Source organism: Excalfactoria chinensis, chromosome Z (genome assembly GCF_039878825.1).
Source record: "Excalfactoria chinensis isolate bCotChi1 chromosome Z, bCotChi1.hap2, whole genome shotgun sequence".
NCBI classification, from domain to species: domain Eukaryota; kingdom Metazoa; phylum Chordata; class Aves; order Galliformes; family Phasianidae; genus Excalfactoria; species Excalfactoria chinensis.
Window position 1 is genome coordinate 8,368,372 of NC_092857.1, and position 13,238 is coordinate 8,381,609.

Below are 13,238 nucleotides of genomic sequence, written 5' to 3' on the forward strand. Positions count from 1 at the left end.
TTTCCTACCCACTAAGCATAACAATGACTTTGGGCTAGCATTCTCAGTTTGGGATTGTACTGCTCACATCTCTGCTTTAAAAACAGAGTCACATCTCCCCAAACAGCAGGAGGAACTTTGGCTACTATAGTCAATATCTATCCTAAACATGTAGGAAATTTTACTCTGTGTAGAGCGGAGCCATTCTCCAAGCTCCACCAGCATTTGCTCTCCCACGGGCAAAGGAAACAGCTTTGCTAATGACTAGAAGCTTTGAAAGCATCAAATAACTTAGAGCCAGCTTCTCCAGGGAAGAGAAATGGCATATGAGAGCAATTGTCTAATCATGATCTAATTATCCAACTGGAATTTGGCCAGCATGCTGGGACCCTACAGAAAAGGTTGTAGGATCTGTGCTGTGTGCATGCACTTGAGATTTTGGCTTAATGCACTTAGCAAGAAGCACAGAGGGACAGAAAGCAGGACTAGTATTGCACAGAAACGCTTTGAACTGTATAAATGTCATTTCAGCTCAGTTGTTTCTTGGTGGCTTCTTATTTGTAGGTATAAGAGATCCAGCTCTGCTTTCTGGCAAGTCTTAGACCTCCTACTGTTAATTGGCAATTGCAGGTATTGGTCTAGACCACAACTTAAGCTTCTGATGGGCATCTCTGTCATGAGAACATATTCACCTTTTTCTGACTTTGAAAAACGGTTTTATGTAACCAGCTGATTTAGACTTCCATTAGCAAAAAGCAAATGTGGGCTCTTTTCTTTTCTTTTCTTTTCTTTTCTTTTCTTTTCTTTTCTTTTCTTTTCTTTTCTTTTCTTTTCTTTTCTTTTCTTTTCTTTTCTTTTCTTTTCTTTTCTTTTCTTTTCTTTTCTTTTCTTTTCTTTTCTTTTCTTTTCTTTTCTTTTCTTTTCTTTTCTTTTCTTTTCTTTTTTTCCTTTCCTTTTCCTTTCCTTTTCCTTTCTTTTCCTTTCTTTTCCTTTCTTTTCCTTTCTTTTCTTTTTTTTTCCCCCCCTCTTTTAATTTGTTTTATGACAGTAAAGAAAGTTGACAGAGCAGTGTTTTCAACTTTCTATCATTATATTTTTTATATATAATTTATTTTTATCCTCAGCTACTGTGAGGCTCAAAGAGCTCTAGAATGGTGAGTGTTCTGGTGGCAACATGTAATGATAATACCCAGCTCGAGAAAAAGAAGAAATCTCAGATTGTTAGCCACAGCTCTGAATGCTGATTTTCTATTTGCTTTTTAGCAATTTATTTCATTCAGAGATGCAGCAAACAGTATAAAGAAATAGACCCCAAGGGAAACTCATCCTGTTCAAACATATGTTACTCAAGGAGATCCTGGGGAAGATTTTGTGGGCGTTCTCTATTTTTATTATTCCCTCAAAACTCATGATCTTGGAACTTCCATCAGGGATACACAGTGAAGTTCAGCAGCCTCAATAATGAGGATATATATAAATACAGCAGCTTTCAGGCTGCAGTGCTACTTCTTCTGTGACTTATCTTCACCTGCAGCTTGCTCTGGTATTAAGGAAACTGCCCCACATCTGCCAGGCAGTCCGTGTTGTGGGCACAGATATGCAAAATCTCATGTGAAAGTGCAACAGTCAGCAGCAAAGTGCTATGCAGCTTACAGGCATTTAATGAGATAGAAGGGCTTCCCTTATTTTTGCATTTAAAAGCTTCGGATTTTTTTCTTTTTTTTTTTTTTCCAAATTCTTTGGAAAAAGGGACAGAAGGAGGAGTGTTAGCAGCCAGGCTCCTGGACAAGCCCAGGAGGATAGTTTTGAAATGCTAATTATCTGCACACTCCTCCAAGGAGGCTGGTGGCAAAAAAAAAAGTGCTTACAACAGGGCTTTTATGCTGCTCTCACAGCCCCGCAATCTGGATGTGAGTGTGCAGAGGGACAGTTAGCCTGAGTGCGTGCTTTGTTCCTCTGCTTCCTGTAGCAGGAAGGCACAGCACACATGCATGCTCTTTGAGCTACAGCCATCTGTGGAGCAGCCTTGGGAAGAGTTAAACGACCTGTTTGCATAAGAAATGTCAGTCAACCTGCCTACTTCTAAAGGGCTGGAGGCTCTGGGAAGCTCTGTGAGGTTGGCATTTCTCTGCTTTGTACCTTATTGCTCTAGGAAGCAATTGCACAAAGCAGATAGGGGAGTGCTCTGCAGTTACCTGGTACCTCTTCCTCAGAACTCACCACTCAGGCAACACTTGCCAACGATTTCTCCTTTAGCTTTGACAAATAGTTCCTCTTTTCCTCTGACAAATGTTCCTCTTCAATAAATAAGAACTATGAAAGCAAGAGAAAAGCTTTCCTCTTAGGCTTCTCTATTGAGAAGTAATTTTCTGCACTCCTCAGGCTTCTCCTGTTAGCATGCACAGAACAAAAACTGACAGCGCAGTTGTAAGACAGGAAACGAGTCCAGCCAGTGTGAGGGCTTTTGCATGTTGCCAAGGTAGAAGTCTTGGAAAGGCAAAATACCGGATTTCTTTGGAATGAAACAGCTATTCTCTCTCCCTTTCTCTCTCTTCTTTTATAATATGATAGCTATTTTCAGCCAGTTTCAATATGAATCTGATCAAAGCAGAGTGCTGAATTGCACGAAGGGTACTGCGTGTTCCTATTAAATCAGGTGGCCATCTCATAGAACTGCAGAGATCTGTATGTAAAATGAGGGTCCGATATCAGGAAATATTGGTCTGATCTTGTTGTGTCCTGCTGTGTACAATACACGCCATCTGTAATTGAGAAGAGACAACTCAGAAGATAAGAGCTACAAATCATAGACCACACAGAGCCAGTGATCTCTGGGCCTTTTAGGAAAGAGTCCTGTTTTTTTTGCATCTGGCAAAGCAAAATCAGAGAGGGAATGGCACTGCTGTCTATAAACACATTTAGTTGGCAAATACTAGGAAGGACAGGGTGCTGTTGAAGCTGAGAGCTGAGGTTAAAAGAAGGATAAATGAGAGCATAAATACGCTTAGGCTGGAGGTGCTTTCTTCTGACTCACTTCTGAATAGCACTGGTGCAACCCCCAAGAGCTTATGAAAGAGCAGGGGACTGTAGAGACAAGGCTTTTGACCCCAGAGATCCTCAGCTCCTGACCACTGATGATCGCATAGCTAAGGGTAAAATGAATAAACATGGTTTAAAGGGGAGTATTTCTGCTGATATGGAGGTCATCTGGGTCTAAGGAAAAAGGTTTCTGAGTACCTGAACGTTCTTCATCTCATGGATACGTTATGCCATTTGCTCTGGGAGGAACAGTATTAGTGTCAGTGTCAATTGTGTTGGCCAAGTGAGGGGTCACTGGCAGAGACTGCCAGTCACAGATCTGAGATATCAGATTCCAGGAAAATGTTCCCATTGGGTTCTGTATTTTACACATACCCTGTAATGCCAGCATAGCTATTCAGTGCTTGGTCATATAGAGATCCCATGCTGCATATGACAGCTTACATGTGCTCAAGGACAAAGAGTCACAGCGTGATCAAGAAATACATTTAAGATGCTTGAGATAATTGCCTGAGAAATAGGTTCAGTTCTATCGACTCCTGCATGAGTGGCTGAAAGACTTTTCTGTGAGCATCTGTAATGGAAAGGTCAGTTCCCATGGAAGCTGCCCTCTTAGGCAGAGGGTTTTTTTTACCAGAGGTGAAAGAATGCATCTTGCTTCTCCAGACTTTTGAACAAGATTTTGTGACCTAAAAGCTGGCACGAAGATCTCTTTGTGCTATCTGTTTTACATGGTTATGTGGTGACAGTGTCTGAATGTCTTATCTTTGTTGTTATTTTCGGGACACACCTAATCTTTAATACTTCCATCCTTAAATAATTATCACAACCTCCATTTTGTGGATGGAGTATTAAGGCTGACAGACTAAAGCCTACTCAAGTGCCCACAGTATGCAGGTAGGAAAGCTAAATGGCTGCAGAGGGTGATTTGGAGGTCTAAGGTGAGACATTCCTGCTAAAATACTTGGTGGCATCATGACTAATTGAACAGAAGAGTCTCTGGTTAAAACTGTCACTGGTCAGTGATGTACACTGACATAGCATTGCCTCTGACAAATGTTATCCAAACTTTTTTAGGAAAAGCTGAGATGGGGATGCAGGAAAAAAAGATGCTGAAATCTACAGCTTCAAGTTTGACTGTGAGGGATGCGGTGCCTCACAGCCCTACTCACCTCTCTGCCCTATGGTATTACAAGCAGGTGGACTCCTTTGGATACAGCATGAGGCAGATGTCCTATTTATTCCAAACCTTAAAAATTCACAGTTATCATTCTGGCTGACCATTCCAGAGTGTTAAAACAAAAACTTTGGTTAAAATATAATGGGGAATTACAGGCTGCTTCCAGCGTATGTGTGTGATCTGCACTCTACTGCACTTACTATCGGCTGTGATCCACTGCAGAGCAAGCTGTGCTTCGAGATGCTATGGAAATCGTTCCCACACACAGGTAAGATGGGATGCAGTGCTGTGAAAAAGATGCTGTGATCCTCTGTCTGTTCTTCAAACGCTGTGTTTTATTAGAAAATAAATGGAACAGAGGTACCAGTGAAAGCTCGCTCTGTAGCTGTTGCTTTTACAGTCAAATCTGAGTGGTACTTCTCAATACTAGAATATCAATCAACTGCTTAGTCTATATTCAGCACTCAGTTCCTGCCAAATGTCATAGGGTAAATTAAAAGCTTTTTTTTTTCCTTATCTTTAGAGCTTAGCCCCAAAAACCAGGTCTGAGATGATTTTGTCAGTTGCATAACAGAAAAATGGTTTAACAGATCTAAACCTTTTGATTTAAAATAAAGCTCCTGTGGGTTTGCTACATGCCAGGTTTCAGCTTGATCCATTCTACACCGTCAGAAATGCAAAGCTCAAAACAGAAGAGCAGGAAAAGCAGGGGAAAACACAGTTTACATAGAGCGCAAATAAATCTACTGTATTGCTCTCTCAACAGGGAAACTGCAGCAAACAGGCAGGTATAAAACAGCTGGCATGCTGCAGTGAATGGGAGACCACCCATTTATAACCTTCCTATCCAACAGCAGGTGATCCTGAAACAATGGCTGGAGCTTGAGTAGCCTGAGGAAATTAACCCTTCTTCTGCAGTGAGTGAAAATTGGGCATCACTGTGAAGCTACCAAAACGACTTGAGTTTGCAGAGTACCTCGATCTGAGTTCAGAAAGGCTTATAGGTTCAGTGTACGTGAGTGTTAGTGTGCTTGCTGTGTATGTTTCCCACCCCTGATTCAGTAAAAATCTCCATTAAAGAATGAAATACAATGCTGAAAGTGTGTACTGCCTGTGCTACCAGACCACACTGTGAGCTGCAGAATTCTGACCCTGTCTGCAATAGGATTTGGGGCTTTGCTTGTAGTGAAGTATTTGTGAATCTTGTATTCCTTTTTGTGCATTTGTATGAACAGACCTGGGAAGATCTACATTTAGGAGGATGAAGATGGCACAGGAATTGTTCTTTCCCTTTAGATTGTGGATATATTTTAAAGCTAAACTATTTCTGTGTTCATGACAACAGTACTCAGAGGAGGAATTGGGAAAATAACAGAGAAAGATGCATTTGAGGACTGCCACTTCAGCTGGGACAACACAGAGAAACTCATTTCAAAGAGCAACTCCAACTTAATTAGGGGTAATTCTACCTTGCAGTAGTTTCACCACAGTGGCACTGTCCTTCTTCCAGCCTGCCTGAGGTGGAAAGGACAGAGGGAATGGACAGGCACACAAACAAACACAATACCTGGGAGATAGGAGCTGACTGAAGTGCTTAAATAAACGATCTATTTGGATTAAATAAAGACTGGTAAAACACTTCCATCAAACTGCAGCTCAGAGTTGCAGGAAGTTTCTAACCCCTGTGATAATCCCAGCACTCCCAGCCATTCCTCCTAAATAGATCTTATAGATCTATATAGATCTTATCCAGCAAAGGTTTTAGCTACGAGATGCCTATTTGATCCCATGTTTTCTAACAATATATTACTTCAATATCAAAAAATGTGTGGCATCATCTGCTTTTGATGCAATAATTGATGTATTACGGTAGCCTTTGTAAGCAGTAGGAACGATGGGGACTTGCTGTACCAGGTGCTGTGTGATGCCATCGGTGACAACCATGGCTCCAAAGACTTCAGTCGTTATATTAAGATAGAGGAATAGGAAGCAGCAACAGGAGCAGAACTTGGCCATGATACTTTGCCTCTGTCCTTGGTATAGGTTTGTGGCTTATTCTAAGTGCTACAGGCACCGAACTCATGTTATATTACACTTTGCCATTAAGTTACATTGCCAGAAATGTTTTGTTTTGATTTGTGCCCTCTGTTTGGAAACAAAAGTACGCTGCGCTGTGAGCCTGATTAATGGCTGGGGATGAAGCAGCACTAAAAGACCACTCAGGGGTGTGAGAAAAAAAAAAGAAAAGAAAGAAAGAAAGGGAGAGAAAGAAAGAGAGGACGAGAGAAAAAGAAAGAAGGGACAAAGCCCCCAGGAAGGAGGAGGCCGCGGGGCTCGGGCCGTTGCCGTGGTGACGGGGCAGCGGCGGCGGCGCCCCCTGCCGGCCACCGCGGGACGGCGGCGTGGAGAGCCGCCCGCTCGGTGCCTCCCCTCGGCGGGGCGCGGCCGTCCGGCTCCTCCTCCGCTCACCGCGCTGCCGCCTTGGCCGTCACGCCCTCCCGCTCGACCTGCAGCCGCGGGGTGGCATGAGGAGAGCCGGGGGCGGCTGGCGGGGCCGCAGCTGAGGCGCGGCGGCGGGGAGCCGCCATGTCGCTCCTGTGCGTGCGAGGTGAGTGCGGGGCGGCGGGGCGCCGTGCGGTGTCGGCGCAGGTGGCGGTGTCCCGTTCGCCCCTCGGGGGTGTGTCGGGCCGGCCGTGGGGAAAGGCCGAGCCTGCGTGCCCCGGGGCAGCTGCACGGCACTTGGATTTGCTCTCTGAGGATCCGCTCGGGAGCGCGGCGCTCTGATTTCTGTGTGTGCGCGTGTGGCTTTCTAAGCTTCTCAGTCAGCGATTCGCACCTCTCCGCCGTCCCGGCCAGCTGCCGGCTGCACCCGCGCTCCGTGGGGCGGAGAAGTGTCGGGACGCCGTGAGGGCTGGGCCGAACCTCGCAGCTCCTCGCCTGGGCAGGTGTCCGAGCGCGGTGTGCGGTGCTGCGGAGCGGGGAGCTGCGGCGGCTTTAAGATCGCGGCTGTTCTCGGTGTGCGGGTTTGTTTCAGGTGTATCGCCGTTATCGCCTGTTCTTGCTGCCCAGGCGCCTTCCCTTGTCGCGCAGGACGGATCGTAGCGCTGGTTGCTCGCTCTTTATCTCAGTTTCAACTTCTTGCTCTCTGGTGCCAGAGATGTAAAATCCCCGAAGGAAACCATCTGCCAGGACTCGTGCTGCAGGGACGTGTCTGTCAGTGTTCCGCAGGTCGCAGGGTGTCCCCGTGCTGTGCCCTGCGGCTTACAAGTATTGTTTTAATGCTCTCAGCTCCCTTGCCAGATATGATTTAAAACAAAACAAACACAACAAACTGTTGCTGGTGTGCCGCTCCCAGCTGAGCTTTTTCTTTGTGCTGATGCCCCTTGATTTGACAGCAGCGGTTCATGAGCAGCAGAGTGTCATCGCCGTGCAGAATTCTAGGGAGAGCACTGTTCTTTTGTGAGAGGCTTTCAAATCGAGTTTCAACCTTGCTATTAGAAAAGAAAGATCTTTTTAAGGCATTAGGAGACGTGTGGTAGGCTTCTCTTAGCAATGTTCTGTAGATCTCTGAAGCACGTGCTGAGGCGTCTCTGGTGGGCATACCCATTTCAAACTCTTCCTCCAGATCCCCTAATTGAAGCTGATTCTTATTGTCTCGGTGGAGCTTACATGTTACAAGGTTGTTTTATTTTCATTCTTTTTGGTGGTTTATCCTCAAAGTGCTCTCAGGCTGTCCTTTGAAGAAGTCAGTTTCTGATGCCACTTGTGTTAAAGGTGTGTTTATACCTCATCTACCGCTGTCACGGTAATAGTAACATTAATGAAGGGATAATACACTACAGCAGCATCAACTGTATGCTGCATTTACTGAAGCGGTCCAGCCTCCTCAGGGTGTTCTTCCTATGTCCATAAAGCCTTTGGGACAAAAGTGTTTCAGCAGCCTGGAACTAGTTCCTGTGATTGTCTTATCTATGCCAGTAGATCATACTGGCAGCAGTTTAATGGTCGTGGCTGAAAGAATGAGCTTATGAGATATCACATGTATGAACCTGGTATGTAAAATGGTGATATACTGCTGTGGAGCAGGTGGAAAAACAAACTAGATATCAGGAGATGAAATAATAACTTTTGGAGCAAGCAGGATGAAGCTCTACTGAAAGAAAAGCCACTTTTGTTTCCATTAAGAAGGGTACACATGTAGGTTTGTATGGTGACTTGGAGTTGGATGCTGCAGGCCTGAGATTAAAACAGAAAGAGAACCAGAAACCTGTGAAGGAAATGTAGGCGATTAGGACACTGTTAATTGCCTCTGAATTGCAGTTTAACAGATAACAGAAACGTGGAAAAAAAACTTAAGTGGCAGTGTAACAAGAAGCCTAGCAGCCAGAACGTGTTGTAATTCATTGGGTTTTATTCCCCCCCCCTTCCCCCATTGAATTATGTGCATTAATGATATTTTAGTGAATGGATAATCTAAAACAGTGCGCACAAGTAGATCTGAGTTCTGCCTTTCAGCTGCCATTCATGGCTTCTTGATCTCCTTCGAGGTGGTACGTTTCTTTCACTACTACTTCTCAGAGACCAAATCGGGTGTTTCTTTGGAAGCTTCGTGCTGTGTGTGTCACAGAATTACCTGGCAGTAAGTCTGAGTGCAGCAGGACCGTGAGCCTGGGCTCACCTGCAGGCAGAGCAGAGCATGTGAGAAGTGAGCCAGTGGCACAGGCTGTCCCAGGAGCAACCCGAGGCACTCTCTTGGAGGAGGAATCTTGAAGGATGCAGAGGGTGTAAGTGGGGGAGCAGAAAGAATGCTTGATTGTATACGATTGATGCTTTTACGGCACACTTCTTCATGTTTTGATTCTACCCCAGAAGAGATTGCATATACTCCAGAGCAGCTGTGTCTGGATTATGTCTGCTAATCTTCTCTTGGCACAGTTCTCTTTATTAGTTTGCATTTAGTGTTGTATTTGTTAAAATAGCAGGTATTAAATAAAAGTAGTCCCAGAGAAGCAGTTTAATTTTTCACTTCAGCCTTGCATTGTTCGCTCTCCTACCCTTAGTTTGGAAGTCTTGTTTCTTTTTTCTTTTTTTCCTTGGATCTTCATATATTTTTTCTTCTGATCTCTCCTGTCTGCCAGTTTACAGATGGAAGTATCTGCTATCTCAGCACAGCTTGTAAGGGTCACTCCAAGCGAGGACCCTGCCAAAGCTGGTTACAAGTGCTCTGTCATCGGCTCCTTCCAAGCCTTTCACTTACCCCACAGCTCTCAGTGTCTCAAGATAGTGGCATGGCTTCTTACCACTCAGCCAAGTTTTTCTTCTAGTTTTCCACCCCTCTGCTTTGTGACAACTCACACTTTATCCTCAGTCGCTTTGTCTTCCCAGCTACCCATCTGGTAACTGCAGTAACATTTGTGTTGATCTGTGTCATACATCATCTGTCTTGCTCACTGTTTGAGAGCCTGAAACCCTTCACTTCTTTGCTTTTCCAAGGATATTGGCAGTGGAGTGCTTTTGTTATCCCCACACCTACTGTGTGGCTTAACCCCATTGGGGCACAGTTCTTCTGTTGTCTTGGGGCCTAATCTTCAGTATCTGTGTGAGATGTAGCTTCCCTGAGGTGTGCAGGAGCTTAAGTCTGGGGACCTGTTCTCATCCTGCCCTCTGGAACTAATAGCTGTTGACTATTAAATGAAATGACACTGTCTTGAACTTGGGGGGTACTTTGTTGTTGCTGTTCTGAATTGCTGCAAAACGTCCTTGTTCAGGTGACTAATTAGGCTTGTTAGAATAGCTGGAGTGTTGGAATACTGTTCGTGAAGCATCTCTGTGTTGCCAACAAAATGGGGTTCAAGTATCTGCACACAAGATTAAACTGACATACCAGCGAAAGAAACAAGTGGGGAAAGGTTGTTACTACTATAGAAATAAAAGAACGTCTACCTTGTTGAATATTTAGAAGTATATAACTAGAAGGCTGATGGAGTAGCCTCAACTCAGCTTTGAGGTCTTTGTGAGGCTGCAGACAGTTCCTCCAGTTCTTATCCTGATGGTGAAGTTCTGTTGCTGCAGCTTCCTGTAATGCAGGCAGTATTCTAAGCAAGAGGGTGGTTGTACATCTGTATTGTGGCTGTATTCTGAAATGATTGCAGAATTGGACAGAACAAAACAAAAAGCCCGCTTGTTTTTGAGTAAATAAAAGTGGAAAACATGAGAGCTGGATTTTGGATTCTAAGAGCAGTAGCAGAGGTGCAGGTATTAATAGAAGGATACTGCTTGGTGAATAAGTTGCTACATGGCACTGCAGACTGGTTTTCTTTAGCTGTAATTAGTCAGAAAGCTACCAGTGTATGTAGTGCAGGAATAAAATGTGTTATAAATCTGGACGATAACGCTAAAATGAGGAATCTTTGCTCTTTCAGGAGCCTAATTGAACTGAGTCATAAGTTTGGGGTTTGGAGAGCTGACATGTGCTATTGGTAGCTTAATTAGAGAGAAAATTGTAAAGCTTTCTGGCTTCTTCTGTTCTTAAGTAACAGGAATGGTTAAAGCCTACAAGCTGTGTTTGGTTTGTGATGGAGAGGTGGTGGTTCATTTTTCTGTGCTCTTTCAGCTTTGGACACTGTTACTGCAAAGTTTCAACAAAGAGATACTTGAAAATCCTCCCTGATTTTCAGTGGATGACAGAAGCATGCAGAGGTGCTTCCTGAAATTGAATAGCAACTTTATTTTGCTCGCTTGGCATCCTCTCTATTGATTCTTTCAGTTTGGGATCTGCCAGGTCAAACTTATTAAAGTCTCCCTTATCGTTCTGCTTTATTATACAACAAACTGGTGAACTTACTAGTAAGAAAATGATCTGAGTTCCTCATTATGAACTGTAACGGCCTGAGAGCTAATTGCAGTTTACACAGTATCACATGAAATCTAAGCAAATTAAACTGCCTTTCCGCCTTTCCGCCTTTCCTCCTTTCCTCCTTTCCGCCTTTCCTCCTTTCCTCCTTTCCTCCTTTCCTCCTTTCCTCCTTTCCTCCTTTCCTCCTTTCCTCCTTTCCTCCTTTCCTCCTTTCCTCCTTTCCTCCTTTCCTCCTTTCCTCCTTTCCTCCTTTCCTCCTTTCCTCCTTTCCTCCTTTCCTCCTTTCCTCCTTTCCTCCTTTCCTCCTTTCCTCCTTTCCTCCTTTCCTCCTTTCCTCCTTTCCTCCTTTCCTCCTTTTTTTTTCTTTTAAACTTAGGACCTTACTTTAAATATTTGACTTGGAGGCACGTGAAGTGCATATGTCTGATGGCAGCGATGGCAAACGATCCTTTCATTACTTTGTTTTGGAACTTTCCTCTCTTCCAGTTTTTTTTTTTTCCATGCCTTGTTACCAAATTTTCTACTGCTTTAGCTACTCAGTGAAAGCTGTTCTCATTGCTCTTCCAAGAGAGCTTCAATCAGAGTGATGTATTTATATACATAACTCTTTATTCCTTTTTCATGCAGAGATTTCATTGCATGGACTTGCAAACAGATTGGGAACTGCTGTGAGGGTGTGTGGAACTTCCCTTGCTTTCGTTTTGGTAGATGAAAGCCTGTGGATACCTGGTGTTTTCTCTCTGAGGAGGTGTGTGAAAGCACTTTGCTCCTCTTGTTTCGTGTTAGCTGAACTGCAGACTTCAGAATGCTTTCTGGATGTTTTTCTGCAATGTTTGGATTTGCTCTTTTTATTTGCAGCCTTTATTTATGCTACTGCAGTTCCTGTAGAAGTGAAAAATTGGTTTGATGTCATTGTTCTGAAATGAAGAACGAAATCTGCTCCATTCCTTTTTGCTTACCTCTGTATGCGTTGGCCATCTTTGCCAAGGACTTTGCTGCAATAAAGTTTTGTTTGTCTGCTGTGACATGTAAAACTTGGCAGATGCTCATCACAATACAGGCTCCTGTTAGATGGATGCTCCTTGGGTGTTCAGATCTCTCTGCACTTAGCAGGATATTGGAGTGACTTTCTTTTGATTTGGACCTTCCTTAAACACTCAGCATGCACCGTGTCACTTCTGTTGTTTCTGGTGTGCTCAATGACCTGTAGGCACCTGTCCTCTCATAAATGCGCTCTGTCACCTGGACTGTGGCATTGCAGTTTGCTTCTTTCTAGACTCTCTGAATGTCTTTAAAGCAAATGTCACTGATGCCTGGACACTAGCTATCTAAACTTCCTCATTTTTGTTATGTACTTTGGTTGCTATGATCACTTAACAGATGGGCTGGGAATTACCTGATCACGCAGATGCATTGCCTCTCCCCACGCTTGGGGCAGACATTTATTGGATGCCTGTTACTTCTTTGCCATTAGCCAATAAGTGAGTGAATGAGCTGGGATAGCAATATACCAGTAGTTAGTGTTATCTTTTTTTTTTTTTTTTTTTTTTTTTTTCCAGATAGGAAGAAAGCTTCAAGTTTAACCCAGATTAAAACAAGAACAACAAAACAAAAAAAGAGTAAGAGTGGAACCCCTAAAAGATGCAAGTGAGGTTTACTTGATACGTCACAAAAAGCTGGGATACCTACCTTTTTCCCCAGACTTTCAAAATGGACTTGTTAGTGACCCATACAAGTTATTTTTCCCATTATTAGCTTTGGGTTTCAATTAAATAATCACACTTTCTAACAGAGATTTAAGATACCACATGCCTGCAGATATTTGCAGTCTTTCCCTTGTGCAGCACAGAGTGCAAGAAACCTGCTGTGGTTATGGGATGAAGTTAGAGGGGAAAAAAGAGACCTCATTTGAAGAATTATTTTGACTGATACTGGTTGAACCCTTTAAGCAGTATGTTATGATGTGACTTCTTTCCCACCTGCTAGAGGAGGTGGCAAGGAACTTGAGGGTGGTAATGACAGTTCTGCGTTGTCTCTGACAGCTTGGTGAGGGTATCTCAGATGGTAGGAAATGCTGACAGCTGGAGGTCATGCTTTGGTTTTAGTTCTCTGTAGCACGCTGCTCCCGAGTGTTGGAAAGCTTATCCTTTTGTCAGGAGAGGTAAAGATCTGGAAAGAGGTGGA

At 43.9% G+C, this 13,238-nt stretch overlaps 1 protein-coding gene across 1 annotated transcript in view; it reads left to right on the plus strand.

The window, feature by feature from the left end:
* The first annotated feature begins 6,670 nt into the window (after nt 1–6,670).
* UNC13B (unc-13 homolog B) overlaps nt 6,671–13,238 on the plus strand; it is a 204,141-nt gene continuing 197,573 nt past the window's right edge. The window contains exon 1 of the mRNA XM_072358936.1: nt 6,671–6,806. Coding sequence (XP_072215037.1) covers nt 6,785–6,806 — 22 coding nt within the window. The 5' untranslated portion in view covers nt 6,671–6,784. The remainder of the gene's footprint in view (nt 6,807–13,238) is intronic.